General features: G+C 36.2%; 1 protein-coding gene across 7 annotated transcripts in view; it reads left to right on the top strand.

The window, feature by feature from the left end:
* Positions 1-21,992, top strand: part of LOC149818478 (protein REBELOTE-like) — a 62,911-nt gene that overhangs the window by 15,793 nt on the left and 25,126 nt on the right. For 2 of the 7 annotated variants that reach the window (XM_089986481.1, XM_089986480.1), the window contains exons 1-4: positions 15,482-15,682; positions 18,978-19,067; positions 19,141-19,232; positions 20,736-20,798. The exons of the other annotated variants lie outside the window; for them this stretch is intronic. In XM_089986481.1, coding sequence (XP_089842607.1) covers positions 15,497-15,682; positions 18,978-19,067; positions 19,141-19,232; positions 20,736-20,798 — 431 coding nt within the window. In that variant the 5' untranslated portion in view covers positions 15,482-15,496. Of the gene's footprint in view, positions 1-15,481; positions 15,683-18,977; positions 19,068-19,140; positions 19,233-20,735; positions 20,799-21,992 lie in introns of those variants that run through there. 7 annotated transcript variants of the gene reach the window in all.

The following is a 21,992-nucleotide window of genomic DNA, read 5'->3' on the forward strand; positions in this document are numbered from 1 at the left end:
TCAAACTTCATTTCAACGATTTCCTTCATTTATTGCATCTTTTAGTGGTTTGAGATGATGTTGGCAGATCATCTTCATACAATTTCTGTCCCAAAAATGTTGCAGGTACTTGTGCCTTTCTCTCATCATCTTTTTTAAGACTAGTAAGAAGCTCAACACAAATATCAGAAGGAATGCTATGTTTACATAATTTCACAGTGGAGTTAATATGTCCCACAACATGATATTTAAATCTATACAATCCTTCATGCATTATAAAATCACAAAAATTACACTTCACTATTTCTTTGGCATCTCTAAGTCAATAGTGTACAATATTTCAATGCAGGTTTCTTTGAGAGGCATCCTCCAAGACCTCTACCTTCCATCGACTTACTAGAACACGAATTAATAAATCTAATCACTACAAAAATGTAAAATAATGTAACTGATAACCATGTTAAAAAATGAAACAAAGAACAATGGAATAAATAAACCATGCAACTGATAACCAATGCAAAACGAGCCACCATAGTCTACTCCTGATGGGTTTTATGATTAGTGCAGCAGGGAGGACGAACAGAGTTAAGCCTTTTATAGGCTGATTTAACTGATGCATAATATTGGGAAAGATTCTGATCACCCTGCTGCAACTGAAATATTTCTTGCTCAACTTACAAAATTCTACTGACATTTTTGTCTTGAGAGTACGTGTCACGTAATGAATCCCACATCTCCTTTGCAGTAGAAAAGTAAATTAAGCCGTCTGCAATATGTGGCTGAACACTGTTCATAATCCAAGACATAACAATGTCATTATCTTCCTACCATGTGGCATATTTCCCAGTTTTCTCTGTTGGTTCCTTTTTTAACAAAATATGTTTTCGACGATGTCCTTACACAGACATATAAAAGTCCTTGACCACCTTTTATAATTATTGTCGTCCAGCTTTACGGACGACCCATAAGAGAAGAGATTAGCAAAAGCTTTGTACTCTGTAGACACTTCAAACCTTTGTTCACCATCACTGGACTTTATTTCAGCCATGGTATTTCACTGCTGACAGTAGCTAGCTAATGAGCCGGATAATAATAATAACCAGAAAGTAATCACGAGCAAACTGATAGTAAAGAAATAGATTCCAGCTGAAATAAAATCCTTGTCTTGCAATATATATATATATATATATATATATATATATATATATATATATATATATATATATATATATATATATATATATCACAGACGCCACCAGCAAGATAATAAATCTGATCACCACTATAAAAATTAATTTTAGATGACAAAAATTGATTTCACATCTGAACTTCAACAAAAATTAATCAGATCTGATTAAATCTGATTCCAACAACAGCAAGCACTACAGATTTAACGCCTACCACATCAACATGACTCTGATACGAGCAAATCTGATTCCAACGACAACAAGCACTACAGATTTAACACCTACCACATCAACACGACTCTGATACGAGCAACAGTCAGTCAGCCACACCATTCAGATCTGATCCAACATCAACGCTCTACGCTACACGACATCCAATTACTGCACGATCTCAGATCTGCTCCACCCAATCACAAAATGATTGCTGATCTGATGCAACACGATCATGATGTCAGATCTGCTCCACGCAATCTCCACATGATGGTAGATCTGATGCACCACGATCCATCAATATTATTGAGGCGTCATCAACAAGGAGCAAAAGAGGAACACACGATCTAGGGTGTCTGATTAGATCTGCATATTGTGTAGAACTAGTCAGATCCCAGGTCGTGAGACTGAGGAAAGAACCTAGGGTTCGATCAGAAGGAAGATCGAACAAACTAGATATAGGCTAGGAGGAGAGAAGAAGAAAGAAAAAAACTATGATAAAGAGGGAAGAAAGAAATTCAACCTAGGGGTTAGATTCTCCCAAGAACGAGAGGCTTTGATACCATGTTGAAACTTGGTTTGAGAAAAGATAGAAAAGTACCTTCACGATTAGCCCTAATCACCCTTAAGTAGTGATTAGGGTCAATAAAGAAAATTACAAAAGAGACCATTAAAAGTTAAAATATAAACAAGACCAACTGATAACTTTTCTGATTTCCAATAAACCCCTCATGATAATAACTCCCAACTGTATATAAGTTATAAAAATAATGCAAAAGGGGTTATATGAAATTTAATCATCTTACCTAGGGTTTACACCAGAGTTACCAGTCAAGGAAGCGGGAGCGGGAAACGATACGAGAAGCGGGAGCGGGAAGCGGGAAGCGAAACACTTTCAAAAATTTAGGAAGCGGGAAAGCGTGGGACCACTAAGAAGAAAATTACGAACCGTCTCGGAAGCAACCAAGGAAGCGAACCGGAAGCGACCTAGGAAGCGAACCGGAAGCCAGGGGGAAGCAAAAAAATGAAAAAATGGGGAAGCGTGGGGGAAGCGAGGGGGAAGCACGCTTCCCAAAAAAGGGGGATGCTTCCCCACACATTTCGGAAGTGCGACGTTTCGTGCTTCCGAAGCGCGCTTCCCCTTTTACCTAGGCGCTTTCGGTAACTCTGGTTTACACTTTCTTCTTCCTCTTTGCTAACTCCATTCCAAAAGGCCCAATAGCAGTTCTATATCTTATGAGTTGGTCTAGTAGTGTGTCTCGATCCTCTTCGCTTTGAACAAGACGATTGGCACAATCATATAAGTCATTCTTTATCTCCTCATTGGACTCGATATTTTTATACTTATAATATATGGCTGGATTCAAATATAGGTTTGTTGCATGCAAAGGTTTGTGCAATTGATTGTTCCACCTTTTATCGATTATCTCCCAAACCCAACCGTATATTTGTTTATCATCACACACATTTACCTACTAAGTAAAAGAATTGAAAGTAACCATTATAGAAGCTAAAATAAAATGTAATTTACAATTAGTAGAATACAAAAAAATTAATTTATAATTATACTTTTATTTTTTCCTTTCCACGATCTATTTTCTTGTAGATGTAACTCATAGCAAGCTTTTCATCGCTATCAACCAATCGAAGCATGTCAAACAAGGCGATTGTTTTCAGAGCACAACTCACTCTCTTCTAAAATTTTGAACACAAAATCATGCTTTCACATCTTTTACCAACTGACGTTTTTGAAAAACTATTTTTTTCCCAATCATCTCTAAGAAATATGAACTTTAGGCATTTTTTCCAATTATATATGCTTTCTAGAGTAAAAAAATGGCAAATTTTGTCACTGCAGGACTATGTAAGTCCTTTTGTGTGTGTGCTCTCATCATACTCAACACTTGAGAATGTTTGTAATGAATACCACCAATTGCCTTGCTTTTCCGAAAATGTTCTTCAACTCTTTCAATTATCCTATATATTCCAACATCATATCTATACAATGTGCAGCACAAAGAGTCCAAACTAAATGCTTTCTCTTGTCCATAAATAATTTACCTGCTTTCACATAGTTTGAGGTATTATCAATAACAACTTGAACCATATTCTCCTCCCAAACTTCAACAATATCATTCAACAATGCAAAAAGCAAATTTGCATCTTTTACTTTATTTGATGCATCAACTAATTTCAAAAACATTGTTCCCAAAAGGCAATTAACAAAAAAATTAATGAGTGTACACCCTTTTGTATCCATGTTTGGACCAATGCACTTTGTATTGGTCCAAGAACTCCTTCATTTTCTTCATTTCTTTATTCAAAAGTAGTTCTCGCAACTCGTGATATGATGGAGGATTCATCCCTGGTTCAAATTGGCCTATAGCTTCAATCATACTGTAAAATGAAGGCAACTTCGCTGTATTAAAAGGTATTCCACCGTCATAAAATCACCTATTAATGTACTCGTACACTGTTTCTCTTTTTTCCTTTTTGAAGCAATTTTCAAACATAGTTTGTTTGTTTGCTTGCCTTCCTTTCATAGAATCAGTAATTTAGAGAAAAAGTCAAAAGGAAATTTACAAAAGCCAACAAGCGAAAATGTTTGGTTTATAAGAGGAAAAAAAAGAGAAAAACATAACTGCCACAACATAGATGAAAATATTATTCATGGCAGCATTGATCCCAATTTCATGGAGATACTCTTTACACTGGTGTATAAAGCAGAGCTACCGGAAGCTTCTTAGATAGGTGGGAAGCTCGCTTCAGAAGCGTGATACTCCTCGCTTCCGAAACCTGATGAGAACCTCGATTCTCCCATGCTTCTCCTATGCTTTCCACACGCCTCATCTATTCTTCTTATATGTTCTTTTACTCAACTTTTCTTGTTTTTTATGTGTTTTCTCTCACTTTTCTCACTCACTTACATGTGCTTTCTCTAAATTGGTAGTCATCATTTTTAGATTTTGTTATACATTTAATTCTTACACTAAAAAAACATGAAATTTAATATTCGTCACTTTTATTTTAGTTTTTATTTGTGTTTCATTTTGATTTTCATTCAATTCATATATTTCTTTTATTTATTCTTCGCTTCCCGCTTCCTATATATTTTAAAATTCATTGCTTCTCGCTTCCGCTTTCTGTATCGTTTCCCGCTTCCGTTTCCTAGTCTGGCAACCTTGGTATAAAGTGATCCTAATAAACCGATAATGTCTATTTAGTACAAATATGACACCCAATAGTTTGCTTCATCACTCTTTTTTTTATAGGCAAGCCATCACTGAGCATTTGATCTTTCTAGATTTATATTCTGATCAAATATATCACACTCACATCATTGGAATCACACCACGGAGCCAGCCCAAACTGTGAAGTGTGAACTCAAAAGGACAGTTTAAAAATGTTAAAAAAAATGTGAAATGTTAAACAAAATGCTACCAAATAATGTCCCAAAATATGATGAAGAAAACCATGGCACCAACAGCTTGAAACACTGAACACATTATTAGAATACTTTAATTCTTTTTCTTCACTTACCTTTGTTTATAAGGTTCATATGGAGAGTACAACTTTTAAGAGAGAGAGAGAGAGAGAGAGAGAGAGAGAGAGAGAGAGAGAGAGAGAGAGAGAGAGAGAGAGAGAGGTAGCGGTACCTGTAGAGGGAGGAGAAGGTTGACCTTCTTCGGCTCTGCCCTAGCGAGAGAAAGGAGAGAGAACGGAGCGAGAGAGAGTGGAGCGAAAAAAGGGGAAAAATGACCCTTTTCCCCCTTTTATACATGTTGATAACAATCAACGGAAAAAAAATACCGACCTAGGCTTATGCCTAGGCACCACCTTTGACAACTAAGCTTACCACTAACTAATGCTAAAATCCATAAGTACCCCTGAAAAAATGAAATGTACACATAAATACAAAGAGGGGGTACCACACTAAATGTAATACACATATGATACATAAGTCTCATATGTGATTTAACATAAGAAGCGAGAATATAGCTGTAAATTCATAAAACGATATTAAAGGCAAAATATCACAATATTTTAAAAATATCATAAATTTATATATGTCATGATATTATCGTGATAATATCATGATATTATAAGTTGCCTTTTACTTTTTATTATATCTTAACTATGTTTTTCTTCTTTCTTTTGTTTTTTACTTATTTTTTGTATTATGTGTTGCTTTTCTCACTTATTGCTACTGTTTTTAAAATTTTTTTAAGCACCAAGTTTATATTTATCAACCAAACCTAGAGAAATTGCCTTGCTAAGATATGTCCGAGACCGATATTTGTGACTATGATAATATATATTTTTTATATTTATATAATGCATGTCTACCTATTTTATTGCTTGTTGATCATTGATTTATATTTTATACTACTGTGATATAAAAATTTCTAAAATATTGTTTATTCTGTTTGATGCCATTATTTGGGCTATTTCTTGATTCTTTCTTTCCTGTGTTCACTTATTCTCAACTTTTATGTGTTGCTTACTTTGTTAGCCTTCACATGACAGCTTTCAGATGATGAAGGTGAACGAAATGAGAGCAGCAGCAACAAAACCGGGGAAAATTCAAGTTTATGTGAACATAAAATCCTCACAAGTTTCTCCATTGATTCATGGTGCCAACAGATCATGAATCAACAAAACATCTCTGTGCTTCCTAATCTGTTAAATGGATTCTGGGTTGCATGCCATTATGGAAGTGATAACTCTGATGCTCTATTATACAAGATTCAGACAAGAGCAGCTTTCTGCAAGGTTTTGTTAATTGTGCTTCATGAAGCAGACAGTATATTCCGAAGATTATTGGGAATGTCAAGCTCTGGTTGCAAGGACACTGTACTGAGCTTGCAAAATACTTCAAAATGGGCCTCAGTGAAACCACTGGTTAAGTCTTACATCAAAAGTACATTGTATCTTCTGACTCAGGCTACAGATACACAGATAATTGTCTTCGTCCTTTCTCGGCTCAGAGATTCAGTTATATTTTTAGTTGCATTTCCGGTTTTGCTACAAAGGCTTAGCAAGGTAACTGTTGTTGAACAAGCTAGAATCTATTGAGAAGCAAAAGATATGCATGTGTATGCGTAAACATGCACGGATGTGCCCCATGCTATCCATGTGCATGCTTGTATTTGTGTGCTGACGTTGTCATGTCTGTGTTTTTCCAAAAAACATGTTTGTTTTTTAGTTTTATGCTTTGTTCATTACATTAGGCCATTTCTACGGCAAAATCGTGAGACTTCTTTTAAATGCGATGAAGTTTCCAGGATCTATATTGCATGATCCTGCTGGTACAGCAGAAAGGATATATTTGGTATTTCTTTGGGAGAAAAGTTTTCTTTATGAGGAAAGACGTAGGGAACAAGGGGTTTCAGTGCTAAATTTTTTAATGAGCAAATGTGGTTATTTCACAAAATTCATTTATTGCAGATGGAAAACCCTTTTTAGGTGTTTGCATCTATTATTTCATAATAATTCATATTTTGAGAAAGGTTTTTTCCTTGTTTGTCTCAAAGTGCTTGCCCATCACATGGGAAGAGGTGTACTTAATCAGCCCGGAGGTCACATAGATTGGAACCCCTATAGTTAACTTATTATCATTATACATGAGATTGATTTGAACCGTTGCTGTTACACTTAATGGATTTTTATTATCTCATATGTGAGGTGATTGCAGATTGCCATCCACCTATGGGCAACTGGAGGAGGGAGAGTCTCTTTGGCAGCATTCTTACTCATCCGAAGCATGGTTCTGCAGTTAAATTCAGATTGCTATGATTCCTTCCTAACGAACATGTACAGAACATTTTTGGCACACTCCAAATTTGTTGAACCGGAAAACATAAAACATATCCAGTTTCTTGCTGATTCTGTTGTGGAGTTGTACTCACTAGATATTGCTAAGTCTTACCAGAAGACATCCATCCTTATACAGCACCTTTCCAAGGTTTTGCAGCATGCCCTCAAAACCAAGACGGAGGTCAGTTTTTCAGCTCATGCATATCACAATTTTAAAAGCCAAATTAGTTTACTAGTTATCATGTCTAATTGTTCCTGCTTGTCCATCTATGCATAATGTAGAATATTGCAGTTATTGAATATATTAAAAAGTCTAAGATTTTAGGTTATTGAATATTGTAATATTATGCATTATTGGATGTTTTGGTACCGTTTTTGGTATAAAAAAGCTTAGCCTTTCAAGAGGAAATATTTATGTAGAACCTATATATATGAAATATGATGTTACAATATAAAGAAAATTCCTCAGATCTAGTAAACCATCTCCCCCCACTCCTTCACTTTCTCTCTCTGTGAAACTTGCTAGGCCCTTGTTTGGTGCCTTCTTTGATAATGGGAAACTCCTAATAATACTTAATATCCAAAAAAAAAAAAAAAAATTCTGAAAGAACAAAAGCACAATTTATAATACTTGTACAGTGTAGTCGATTGAACCTCAACCTTGCGAAATTATGAACATTATGTATGTAACAAACAAACCTTCTCATTTCCTTAAGAGTCATTGACACTTCCAATTCTGTAGACTGGAATGCAGAATTTGCAATTTGATCAAGCCACATGATCAAGATATAGCTGGATAGATGTCAGACACATCTAGGGATGTAACTGGGTTGGATGTGGTTTCAATGTAGGCATAATTGGATATAACCGATGTCACATGGACTCGGTTAGGAGGTCGATGCACCCGTGTCGACACGCCCCGACACGGGTGCGGCTTCAGACACGGGGCAGACTCGGTCAACAAGTGTTGGACTCGGTCAATGCATCGGGGCCGAGTTCGTCCACTTTATAGACTCGGTCAACTTTGACCGAGCCTATTGTTGTCCATATTTAAAATTTATTTTGGACTCGGGTCGGGTCCGATCCGGATCCAAAATGTTTATCGGGGTCGGGGCCGAACCCTAAAGAGGCTACGCAAGGGGAGGGGCTTAAGACAGACCCCTCCCCGCTGATCTTTCCCTCTCCCCCAGCCGTCCCTCGCTCTTCGTCTCCTTCATTCTCGCCGGCGACCCAGACCCTGACGATCGTAGCCGCAGCCAGCCATCGGCGACCCCAGCCACCGGTCCTCTCAAGTATGCACTCCTCCCTCTTCCGTTCTTCTTCCCCTTCGTCCGGTAGGGGGCGGATCGCCCTGCCTCGTTCGTGTTTTCCGGCAGGGGATGGAGGCCCCTGCTTGAGTTTATTTTTCAGCAGGGGGCTCCCGTGCCTCAGATTTGTTTTTCGACAGGGGGCTGCTCCCTGCGTCAGATCTGTTTTCCGGTAAGGGGCTCCGCCCCCTGCCTCAGATCTATTTTCCGGCAGGGGGCTGCCCCTTGCGTCGGATCTGTTTTCCGTTAGGGGACTTCGCCCCCTGCCTCAGTTTATTTTTTGGTAGGGGGCGGAGCCCCCTACCTCGCCTCAAATCTGTTTTTCGGCAGAGGGCTGCCCCCTGCCTCAGATCTATTTTCCGGCAGGGGGCTCCACCCCCTACCTCAGTCGTAGGTTTTCGGCAGGGGGCGGAGCCCGCCTCAGATCTGTTTTCTGATAGGGGGCTCTCCCCCCTGCCTCAACCCCTGCCTTTGTTATTTTCTATCAGGCACACAGTTAGAGGGGTGGAGCTCTTGTTACTATTTTTTTGAAGTGTTTATTAACTTTATTTACATATTTTCTATTCACTTTTCACTTTTCAGATATAATGGCGAGTTCTAGTGGTGTCAATAGAGTTGGTTCAAGTTTAACTCTGAATTAGAAGTTTCTCAACCACTTTGGAGGCTTGTGACAAAAGAGATAAAAAGCTAGTGGTGGTAGTGTGCAGTTTCATTGTAATTTATGTACGATTGTTTTCACGGGTTCTTATACGCGTGTGAAAGCACATCTTTTGCATATTCGTGGTCAAGGAATTAGGCAATGTTCTGGGGTTGATAAAGACTTGTTAAAGTAATTAAAGAAAGAACAAGAGGAAGCTGAAAAGAAGAAAATTGCAGAGATGAGAAGCGATTCGAGTTTTTGAAGAAAAGAAAGATGGAAGGCAATAAAACAATACAAGGATCATTCAAAAACATGGCAAGAGCAGAAATTGATAAAAGGATTGGTCGATTCTTTTACTCAAGCTCAATTCTTTTTAATGTAGCTAGAAGTCCATACTGGAAAGATATGATTACATCTTTGACTAATTGTAATTTGAGTGGTTATATGCCTCCTAGTTCAGAAAAACTAAGAACAGTTTTTCTTGCAGAGGAAAAAAATAGAATTGAAGACTTGTTAGAGACCAAAAAATTTGCATGAAAACGTCATGGAGTGTCTATTGTTTCTGATGGGTGGACTGATATACAAAGGCGTCCACTGATAAACTTCAATGCTTACTCACTTAATGAGCCAATCTTTTTGAAGACTCTTGATGCATCTGGAGAGTATAAAGATATTGAATATTTAAAGAGATTATTTGTTGAAGTGATAAAAGAAGTGGGTGAAGAAAGTGTGGTGCAAATCATTACTGACAACGCTTCAGTTTGCAATCGTGCATGAATGAATTTGGCAAGTGAAGATACGTATTCACATATTTTTTGGACTCCTTGTGCAACACACAGTTTAAATTTGGCACTTAAGAGTATATACAATCCATCAAAAGATAATGCACATGCACATGAAATGTGTTTATAGATTGAGGAAATAGAGCATGATCGAAATATTAGAAATTTTGTAAACCATCATCATGCCCTTTCTATATTTAATCGGCATTATGATCTCAAGTTACTGAAAGTTGCTGAAACTCGTTTTGCTTCTCATTGTTATGATGCAAAGAATTAAGCAACTCAAGAATGCATTGATGATGATGGTGGCTGATAAAGATTGAGATTTTTATCGCACTGAAGATGATGTTAAGTCTCAAGCTATCAAAAAATGCATCTGTGATGATTTTTGGTGGGATAAAATTACACATTTTGTTGAATTTACAGAGCCTATTTGAGAAATGTTGAGAGAAGTTGACAAAGATATACCCATGCTTCATAGAATTTATGAAACGTGGGACAATAAGATTGAAAAAGTTCAAAGTATCATTTTTAAACATGAGAAGAAAGATGTTGTACTTGATGATTCAGAATTTTACAATTATGTACATTCAGTTTTAGTGAGAAGATGAGATAAAAACAATACACTTTTGCATTGCATGACACACTCTCTCAATCCAAAATATTATGCAAAAAAATGGTTGACAACAGGTGTTGGTCGTGTTTTTCCAAATGAAGATCCTGAGATATCAAGGAACAAAATGATATATTTGGGAAGACTTTTTAATGATCCTCACATGTTTAAGGTTGTAAATAGTGAGTTTGAAAAGTTCTTTACTGGAAGATTTGATTCTTTAGCAACACTCATAGCAAGGGACGGAGAAGATCCCCTTAATTGGTGGGCAACATATGGATCAGATACACCAAATCTGCAACGTCTTGCAATGAAGTTGTTATCCCAACTTGCTACATCATCGTGTTGTGAAAGAAATTGGACTCACATATGTTCAAATTCACAACATTAAAAGAAACAAACTCATTAGTAAAAGAGCAGAGGATTTGGTTTATGTTCACTCTAATCTACGATTAATTTCTCGTCACACCAAAGATGAGTATATGTACTTTTTTTTCTTTTGTATTCAAAGTTCGTATTTAAATATTTATATTCAAAGTTTGAAGTTAGATACTAAGTTAGTCATATTTTGATGTAGTTGTGAACCATCTAAGTATTGAGATGTAAATCCAAAAGATTTTGACTTGGAGGGAGAACATGATTTGCATACTCTCAACATGGACTACCTCGATCTTGTTCTTCCCTCTAATTCAGACGATGAGGCAGATTTATGATAAGTTTTGTTGTTATCACACTCACAAGCTTCTTTATGTGTTATATTTTGGTAAGTTTGTGTTGTTACTTCAATAGAATTACTTTTTTATTTTTTGCTGTAAAATTTACAATCTTATTATTAATTTATTGTTATATATATAATTATATATATATTTTTAAAATATATATAGCCGAGTCCCCGTCTTCAAAATTTTTGAAATTGTGCCGCACCCGTACCTGCACCCGTACCCATACCCATACCCATACCCATACCCGTACCCGCACCCGCACCTGCACCCATGTGACATAGGATGTAACCTAATCAGACTTGGAGTTGGATGAAGACATGGGTGAGAAAAGCCTTTAGCAAGCCAGATCCTATCAGCGTAATTTGTGTGTGTTGGTTCTGAACCATGATGCCATATGGTGATGTGCACTATTGTTTGCATGAATATAACCAGCAAATGTTAGATGTACCCCCCACAGACATGTTCAACATAGTTTATTTACTATATTATGAGGTTTTATCATGTCTAATATACCATAATCATAGTCACAGTTATATATATATATATATATATATATATATATATATATATATATATATATCGTGTGATAATATCAGGTGCAGAAAAGAAAGAAGAAAGGAAGGAAAAAAAGGAGGGAAGAAGGAAAGAAAACTGTTTTTCCTAGTTTTTTTTTTATTTTTCGCATTTTATTTTTAAGTTCATAGATTTTCCTGGGATTGATTGAAAAATATATAATATCCTGATATTTTGCCTTAGCCGAGATATAGCCAAGATTTGTGACTATGATTATAATACAGTTTCAAAGATGGTGAAAGAACGAAGGCTCACAATTCATAAGGATAAAAAATGGTCTAAAATATCTTATTAAAATAAACTTTAATGCATAAATGGAAACTTTAAATCTTTAGCCCTGTTTCTTCCAAAACCATCCTAGTGCCATGTTTATTTTGGCCAGGCTACACTTCACCCCATGGCAAAGGCTTGGCCTGATTGCCTAGGCATGGGCCCATCAGTTTCAGGCCCAAGCTAAGTCTGTCCTGCACCATGTACCCTGCTCAATACCCACCCCTTCTGGAAGAAAGAGACTGAGGTTGGGTCAGATGATGCACTTTGGTTTGACCCAACACCATTAGAGATTGAAAATCTTTAGAAACATGTTTCTATTCTACTTGACCAGCACAATGAAATTTCTCTTGTATCTATGTCCTTCAAAGCAATCAGAGAGTTGATGAAATGGCGAACTTGGATTTTATGGTGACATATTTATTATAAATCCCCATTGATTTCATACAATTTATTTTTCATATATTTTTTTCCTGAAGGTGGTAGTATTATAACTTTATCTACTTGTATAGCTGAGGTGTATTATAGTTGTCTTAGAACATAGGAATATAATTTTAACTTTATAACCCTAACCTTGTTTCCTTATTCTATAATTGTAGTAATATTTTATTTCCAGTTCCTATATGATCTAGCATATATCTCATAAACTCCAAACAAAGGGTTTATATGATTGACAATAGAAACTTTAGAAAGTCCTTCAATTGTTTAGGAGTTGCTTCTTGCTAATAAAGCCAGATGATGCGGATAGATGGATATGTGTTTTGACTTTTGAGCTTCTCTCGATTCCTTGGGTTCTGGAACAATTTAAAAAAACGTGGCATGTTTAAGTCATTTTTAGTTTGAACGACCATCCCTGCTTAATTAGTGTCTTTGGTCTTTGTGACCCATGACTTGCAATTAGCAAATTCAGTGACTGTGGGATCAACTTTGCAAACATCTTCAAAAACTACTTCAAATAACCAGGATTAACTCATTTTTTTCCAATGTGAAGTTTGAACGCTTTTTTTAGCCATCTACTTTCTTTGATGATGATGCCATCTTATCATTTTAAGAAAAAGTGAAATTTGGATATCAGAACTAGCTTAAATGTCTTATAGTCAAAGAGCTAGGCAGTGCACATGTGCCAGCTTGCTGTGTGGCTCAGAAACACACAAAATAAATTTTCAAAATGAAAAGATTGATAAAAGGCTTTCAAGATCTAGAAATTTTCTGAAATTATATGTTTTAACATTGTATGCAAAAAACAGTTATAGTATAATATGAAATTCAAGGTGGCTGTAATGTTAAGATTAACATCTTACACCATTACAAGATGTATGCTAATATTAGTAAAAATTGTGCACCTACTTGAGCACAAGATGGCACTGTGACGTGCACCCAGGAAAGCAAACCGGCATATTTAACATAATATGAAAATCCATGACTCTGTAAATACATTTGTATGTGATGTTGATTGTTGAACAGCACCCAGGAATTCAAATAAAAGAAAGAAAGAAAAAGTTTCAATCACAAACATAACTTGCTATTCTCTGTCTTTATAGACTTTTTTTTATTAAGATCAAGCATACTTAGAAGCACCTAAGTGATGTTTACATGAGGTTTCCTGAGCATGACTTTTATCGCCTAGTACTAGCACGTAGGTAGCCTTCCCAGTCAGTAAGCTGGCCTCACAATATGGGTATACGCAGGGACCCATGTGAAATATAGATATTGTATTGATCTCATTTCTAAATCTTTGTCATTTTATTTCAGCACCATGAAATGTTCACGATCCAAAGTTATATTTTTTTACCAATTTGTCTCCTTTCACTTTATTCAACTAGAAACAGTTCTTTTACTTGTTTCCTGAAGTTACTCTGTGCTCTATTAGTTCAGAGCCCCGAGTGCAACAAAACTAAATCCCTTAGGTTCTTTCACTAAAAGGTAAAGGAAAAAGTCCCTTTAGATAGAGACTCTTCAGAAAAATGATCACCACCTCTTTGGGTGTGCAAAGGCTAGTTCCTTTGTTCTTGTGTTCTTGTGCATGGCCAATGGATAATGTTGCATAGATTGGACGATCAATTACTTTCTTGTGCCACTGAGAAAGACATTGGTGTAGATTTGGAAATGGTGGGTAATGACTATTTGGAGGCTTCTCAGAAGTAAAAGAAATACATGTTACTGTATGGATGGATTTATCTCAATTGCAAGTTTATCACCTCCAATCACAAGTCATAAGGTCTTGGACCTTCATGGCGTGGCCTCATTGCTCTTTCAGGTATTTTTTATGATGTTTTCCTTTAGCACAAACCCAAGTATTGTGTCATGAAGGTTATAGAGGGTGTGGTTCTGCTCATCATGACAGAAATTGCATATATAAAGGGTTTATTGTGGGCAAGCTGTGGGTGACACCAAGCTTACAGAAATTAATTATTATTTCATGTATGTGAAAGTTGCAAGTGAGAAAGTTTACCACAGTGAAGATAATGATGCTACACTTGTTAATTTGCCACTAAAAGAAGTCTGAAGTTTTTATAGGATGAATTCCATGTGCGTGAGCATTATTTTGCATTCTCAAGTGTGTTTCACTATGTTTCAGACCACTATCTGATTTGATATAGATCAGCTATGGGCGATTTCACAATTTCATCGGCCAACACTGCTGGGATCTATATTATGTTAATTATTGGAACTATTGCAGCATGGTTTGATGTTAATTGGAAAACCGACAACTTCTCTAGTTTCCTCTGCCCTGCTCTCATTCATGTTCTTATGGAATCAAGTCATTGAACCTAGAACGGTTCTTACCCTTCTTGAGAAATTCATTGTGATATTGTTGTTTCCCAAATATAGTGAGTGTTTTGCCTTTTCCCCACAATTTTCAGCTTATCTGTTCATAATTGTGGTTGCAATTCTGTTTGTACACGAGATCCATATTTCTCTATCTTCTTTCTAATATTTTACATATTTTTCAGGATGGACTAAGGAAAATACAAGATTGGCAGTATGTAAACTGCCTTGAACTTTGGGTTAAGTTTGTATGTGCTAACATCAAGGAACATGATCTTCAGAGTTTGCTATACTTGGCAATTCAGATGATAAATGGACTTGCCCATATGTTGCCTGGACCTCGTTTCTTTCCTTTGAGGCTAAAATGCATCCATTTGTTGAATAAGCTTTCACATTCTAGTGGCGTCTTCATTCCTGTGGCTTCTTTATCTCTAAGCTTTCTAGAATTTGGGGAAGGTGGCAAATCTGATAATAGTGCTCCAAAAGATTTTAATTTTTCAAGTATGTTGAAGGTTGGTTCAAGTGGAGAGACTACCTCATCAGTTTTCAGGATCTTCACTGTCTCGGCTCTCTGCTTTACTTATTAGTTGGTTACTTGTCTGACAGGTGCCAAAACAGCTACTGAAAATGAAAGCATACCATGAGCAATGTGTACGCTCTGCAGTTGAAACACTTTCAGAGCACTTTTTTCAATGGAGTTATCATGTATCTTTCCCTGAGTTGGCTTTTGTTCCACTCGTCAGCTTTAGAAAGTTTTGCAAAAAGACAACCAGTGAAAGCCTCAGACGTCTTGTAAAGCCATTCATGGATCAGGTAAATATTTTTGAATAAGCTTACGTGTTTGACTTTGCGATAGCACGTGCTCAGAGTTGTGTTTTTTATCTGTAAATTGATTTTGTTTTGACCAACAATGTGAAACATTGCTCAGGGAATCCTTAGTACAACTAACTTGGGCTGACAGAATCTGTTTCACAAGGTTGCACCTACCCCTGACCACAATCCAAGTGCATAAGGTGAAGGGGCTCTGAACTTGGGGCAAGGGCACTTTGCTTCAATTCTACATCTACCCTTGCCACAATTCAAGATCATATGAGGATTTTGTACCTACATTTGATTATGTGGAACCAACCCTGTCCACTTCATGCCGCTGCCACCTGAACAGCCTTAAATTGAATGGTCTAAGCTTGGAAGCCTGTAGTTCTAATGAAAGATTTGTTGGTTCGAGACAAGAAAAAAATTGATGACCAATGCCGGTGTTTCAAAACCTAGCAAGCTTAGAACCCATCTTAGGATGCAGGAAGTGTAGCCAAACTTCTCCAGGTTTGTGCCTAGAGTTAGATGGACTTGGAAAATCCAAGACCCACCAATTTGGATTAACAAAACAACCAGCCGGGACTGAGTTATCCACTTGGCGCCAAGTGACACAATCTTGTTCAATGAATCAATATCATGGTGATAGGCTTAATCCTATCCATTTGGATTATGGTTATAAACATTATTTTATACTAATGAAGAAGCAGTTCCCAACATCTCTTTTTTATTAGACGGGGAAAACCTGGCCCAGTCTGGAGACTTGGCCCAGACCTGGTTGTCTATCCAGGAAAAAATCCTGTGCAGCTACCCTGCCTCATGAACAGTACTGCTGTTAATATATATATATATATATATGTAATCATGTATATATATATATATACCCGATAAAGGGTATTTCTGTAATTCTGCCCATTAGGGGCATTTCAGTCTTTTTACTTTTCTTTTATTTCCTTTTTCTTATTTTTTATTTTTTTTTGATTGTAAAATGCATTAAATGCATTGCATTGGGGGTCTCTGTTAAATTATGTATATAAATATATATATATATATACATACGTATATATATACACATATGTATATATATATACATATTTCTTTTTTTGTTTTCTTATTTCTCCAAATACCCAATAGGGGTATTTTGGTAAATTCCCATGTAAACTCTCCCCTTTTCCTTTTCTCTCCCTTTTTTACTTTTTCTTTTTTTCTTTTGCTTTTTTAAGACCACAAGGGGCCCCACTCATCTTGTCGTTGGGGCCCCAACGGTCATATTTTTGAGATACTTTTTAGGAATTGAGGTTGCCTATTCTCTCAGAGGATATATTCTCTCTCAAATAAAATTAGCTGCTAACATATGTGCTAGGTCAAAAGTTTTCGATAAAAAGGTGGAAACCTCAAAAGTCATAAATACAAAATTAAGACTTGAAGATAGTGTATTGCTTGAAGATTCTATTTTATATTATCAATTGATTGGATCTCTCACTTATCTCTCTATCACCCAACCTAATATCACTCATGTGTTCATGCAGCAAGTCAGTTTTAACATGCCCCTACCACATTGCACATGGCAACAATTATGAGGATTGTGTGATACATTAAAAACACCGTTTCAAAAGAGCTTTTTTTTGTCCTCTTCGTCATCTTTAGATCTAATTATCCGGGGTGGTAACCTAAATGATAGGTTTTTGTATTTTTTAAAGAGATTCGTTGATCTATTGGAGGTGTAAGAAACGACAAAAAATATCTTTATCTTCAGCTGAAGCCGAATATCAGGTAATGACTATGACAACAATGGAGCTTGTGTAGCTTAAAAGTCTTCTCAGTGATATGTAAATCATCATCTCAACACCTCCGAAGAGTTATGACAATAAGAGTGTAATCTACATTGCGAGCTACCATACCTTCCATGAGCGAATCAAACATATTAAGATGGATTGTCACTATGTTTGTGATGAATATCTAAGAGGAACTATTACGTTGCCGTACCAGTTGACAAATTTCTTCATCAAAGCTCTTTCCGCTCCTCGATTTCTCTTTCTCAGCAAACTTTCGATCATTTTCTCGAAAAGTTTGAAGGGGAACTATTACGTTGCCGTACCAGTTTGCTCAATAAGGGCATTTTTGTCTTTTTGTATGTAATTATAGTTGTTTATTAGAAACAACTATTTTTTCATTTTCTTATTTTTGTCTTCATTTTCTTTTTTTATTTCTATTTTATCATGTCATTGGGCCCCGCTCTATAGAGTCGATAGGGGCCCCAACAGTAAAAAAATATGACCGAGGGAGCTCCCCAACGTCTCTATGAAAGGGAGCTCCCAATGGTCTCCCTCTTGTATTTGTATATAAATAGGGGAGTGTTCCCCCTATATTTTTTCATGGCTTCCCAAAGCACATTTTCAATAATATTTTATTTTTAATTGACTCTTTGTATTGTCCTTTAGTGGACTTTTGTGTATGCACTTTTGTGCTTGTCTATCTTCTTTGTAATTGTCCACTTATGTGCTTTTGCACTTTGCTTTTGTAATTCCACATACTTCATTACAACCGCTTGCATCAGCTTGCACACAGGCACATGACTGGTTTTGATCTTGAGATGTGGGATTAGCATCACTCCTCAATCCCACTCCGCTGGCCAAATGCACACTCTGCTGCAGGGCCAGCTCCCAGCATCTTACCCAAAATCATTTTAAGTATTTGTTGCTGATAAAATTAAAACAAATCCCTTTTGGTGTTTGTGATATGCACTTACACTTCAGCTATCTGCAACATTTCCTAGACTGGACCAGATTCCATGCAACACCCAAAATAATGTCTAAATGAAAGTAGCAGGATGATTTTTGAAACATCCTCTGTTGTGCTCTTTGTGACCAATGTTAAACTAATTAATGAAATAAGGAAAAGAAAATTAAACTAAAACATAGTCTTGGTTTTTAGTTGACATCAGTGAATATTTTAGGACTGTTTCATATTGTAGTATATAATGGTATTCTACAGATGCAAACTTTGTAAGCAGGATGCACTAGTAGTGGATTTCGTGATGGACATATCATCTTCACATATTTTTTTTTTGTATTAATATCATGCTCTTGAAGTTTCTGGATATCATAATCTGACATCAAATATTCATGAAAAGAGATGATGCCTGCTTTTTTCTTTTTCATTCAAGCTTAAATTACGGGAGAGTATGAAAATGAGCTTTTCTTGTAATTAAAGACTTGCCATCTTCTGCGCTCTTCAGCATTCAAGTATCAAATTAATTTGGCAATTCTCTCACCTTTTTCTTTTTCTTATGATATAGGTTGAGCAGAACATAGAATTTGTACAGAAAAAAAGGGATGAGATTGCTTTTTCTCCAAATGACCAAGCATCACTTGAATCTTTTCTCCAGGTGTGCTAGTGTTTCTCTTTTTTTTTTGTGTTTACTAGCCATCTTCTCTCACCAACTGTTCTAATATCTCTAGGATGAAAAGAGAAAAGGGAGTGCTCCTTTCCATAAGTATCATGCAAGGATTGTTGAGGAATCTCTTTCTAAAAAAATTGAGAAGAAATCAAGGTAATAGATGGATTTTTGTTAGAAATCTCCAATAATTAATTAATTCTCTGCTTGGCTCACAAAGGCTTCAATATAATCACAAAACGATATATACCCGAAAAAAATGCGATATTTTAAAAATACTGCCAAAACCCTCACGATTTTTTGTAAGATTTTGAAATATACAAAAAAATCATGCCGCTTCTTTTGATGGTGTGAACTTTTTTTTTGTCAGCAATCATTCAATGCTGAGCTGAGCTGGCATTGAATGGCTCATGTCAGGCAGCATTGAATGCTGACTACCGATGGCAATGGCTTTTCACTAAATGAAGGGGAGGCACCCTCGTTTTATATAGCAGCTGAGAGGGCCTTCCCTCCCCTACACATTTGGTATGGTACTATTCAAGTAGCCGATTAGACTCTAAACAACTTATGCATATTTTTTTAAAGGGAAACTGTGTTATATGTTGCGTATCATTTAAACTTCCTTCACCCCATTGCTGAAACTACCTTATATTATATGGTATTTTGTAAATGCCTTTCACCCCATTGCTCAAAGTAACCTATGTTGTATAGTATTTTTGTAAACGCCCCTTACCTCATTTTCAAAATCTCTCTCTCTCTCTCTCTCTATATATATATATATATATATATATATATATATATATATATATATATATATATAAGGTGCTCCCAGAGCACCTACTCTCACCTAATAGAAGCTTCAAATTTTCAGAATCTGAGTGATTTTTTCATTGATCAGACCCTATAGATATGATCTACAACTTTGCTTTCTAGTAGGAGGGAGTAGGTGTTCCCGGAGCATTACTCTATATTAATAATGATAGGGTGTTCCCCGATCACCTACTGCCACCTAGTAGAAGCTTCAAATTTTCAAAATCTGAGTGCTTTTTTCGTTGATCAGACCCTATAGATATGATCTACAGTTTTTATTTAGTGGAAAAAAATGTTTGGATCATGTGATTATGTCATACATGTAGTTTTTTTTTAAGATCTTCAAAAATCAATGGCTCACAAGGTACCAAAATTTTATGACTAAAAAAGCCTATTTTGAACATGATCCAAAACATGATTACTATCAAATACACTGTTTTAAGTACATCTATAAGATTTGATTGAGAAGATGCAACCTACAAATATGATTTCTAGTAGGTGCTCCGGGAGCACCCTAGGATTGCTCTATATTAGTAATGAATGTATAAATTTTCAACTTACAGAGATTTTCCTGAGGAAAACTCACTTTTTTAACCTGAGAATGAGATTTGTAACTGTGATACCCAGGGTGTGCATCCCTTGCTTTAAGCCCAAGCATCAAGCTCCCTGGAGGGATTTTATGTGCTTGGGAGTGGGCCATACGGCAGAGCATCAATCTCTACCGGGCCCCACCACCTGAACTGGGGTTTCCTCTCAAAAAATATAAAAAAGGCAATTCTCTGCCTGCCAACTAGAATTTTTGCTGAATAAATTCATCTTACTCTGGTGGTTGTCAACTTGGTATTGCAGCATTTTGGAAGAGCCGGCTTCAAATTCTATTGAAGTTACAGAGCTTGTAAGTGGAATGAAAAGGTCAGGCAAAGGGAAAAGAAACTTGAATTTAAATTCTCCGAGTAAGAAGAAGAAACATAGAACATGAGTGTGCATTCCATATACCTTTTTAACCGTCGTGTTTTTCATTATTGTTTAATATTGAATGATAATAACTGGATTAGTTTTATTTAGTTTTAGTCATCTAAATTCTGTACATGCTGACGAAGTTTTTGAGGGCTTATATGATGAAATAATTCCACTGGAGATCCGGATAAACGGCAATTCATTGAAAGGTTTAGTGCATGCTTGATATTGACTGATCTAATTTATCAAGATATCTGGGCATGAGCAAGTGACTTTTTAAGTGTTGCTGTTTCCAATTAGGAGATTCAATTCATATCAGCAGATTCACATCGATTTTAACATAAGGATATGTACTTCATGCAAGATTGATTGGCCTAGTTGTTTCCTCTCATTTGATCGTTTGACTAGTCACCTCCTCTGTAGATGTTTTTAGGTTTTTTAGTATTGTTTAGACCATTTAATTTCCTTTTTAGGCTGTAGATGCCGTTTCACTCAATTATTGGCTGTTGGGATCGAGTCTATAATAACTGAAGCCTATCTTTTATTCCCGTTATCCATCTCTCTCTCTCTATCATTTTTTAACCTAGTGTGAGTCCCTTTCATTTTATTAAAGGTGCTATCTTAAGTGATTTGTGCCAGGCAGTTTAGTTGGACAACACGTTGTAGATTAGACTCCATGAGCAGGCCAAGCTCAGTTGTATCCTCAAAGCCAAATTGTGTAAAGTTCATTGCACCAAATAATTATCAGAAGTTGGGCAATTTTCACTTTATAATTCTGGTCAATGTGTTGTATAATTAACACAACTGCTTCCTTGTTTGGGGTTGGTGACGGGGTTTGAACTGCTTTCTACTACCATATTTTTTTTGGTTTATAATTATTCATTGTGAACTCCTTATATACATAAAAGATATAAGACATTGGAATAATTAATTAAAAAAGATTGTAAATACAAAGAAAGAATTCATAAAACAACTTCTAATAAATACAGATTTTGTAAACCATCTGTACTCTAATATAATGTTATTTGTGCTTTCGCCGGTTGTGGCCAATTTCATAAAAAATGATTGCACTTGTATTACCCAACATTTTTGTGTTCTGTTTTTTGTTTCTTCTTAAGGTATCTTGTTTTAGGATGCGCTTTAGGTGGT

The sequence above is a fragment of the Nuphar pumila genome, chromosome 13, assembly GCF_984573655.1.
Source record: "Nuphar pumila chromosome 13, dmNupPumi1.hap1.1, whole genome shotgun sequence".
NCBI lineage: Eukaryota > Viridiplantae > Streptophyta > Magnoliopsida > Nymphaeales > Nymphaeaceae > Nuphar > Nuphar pumila.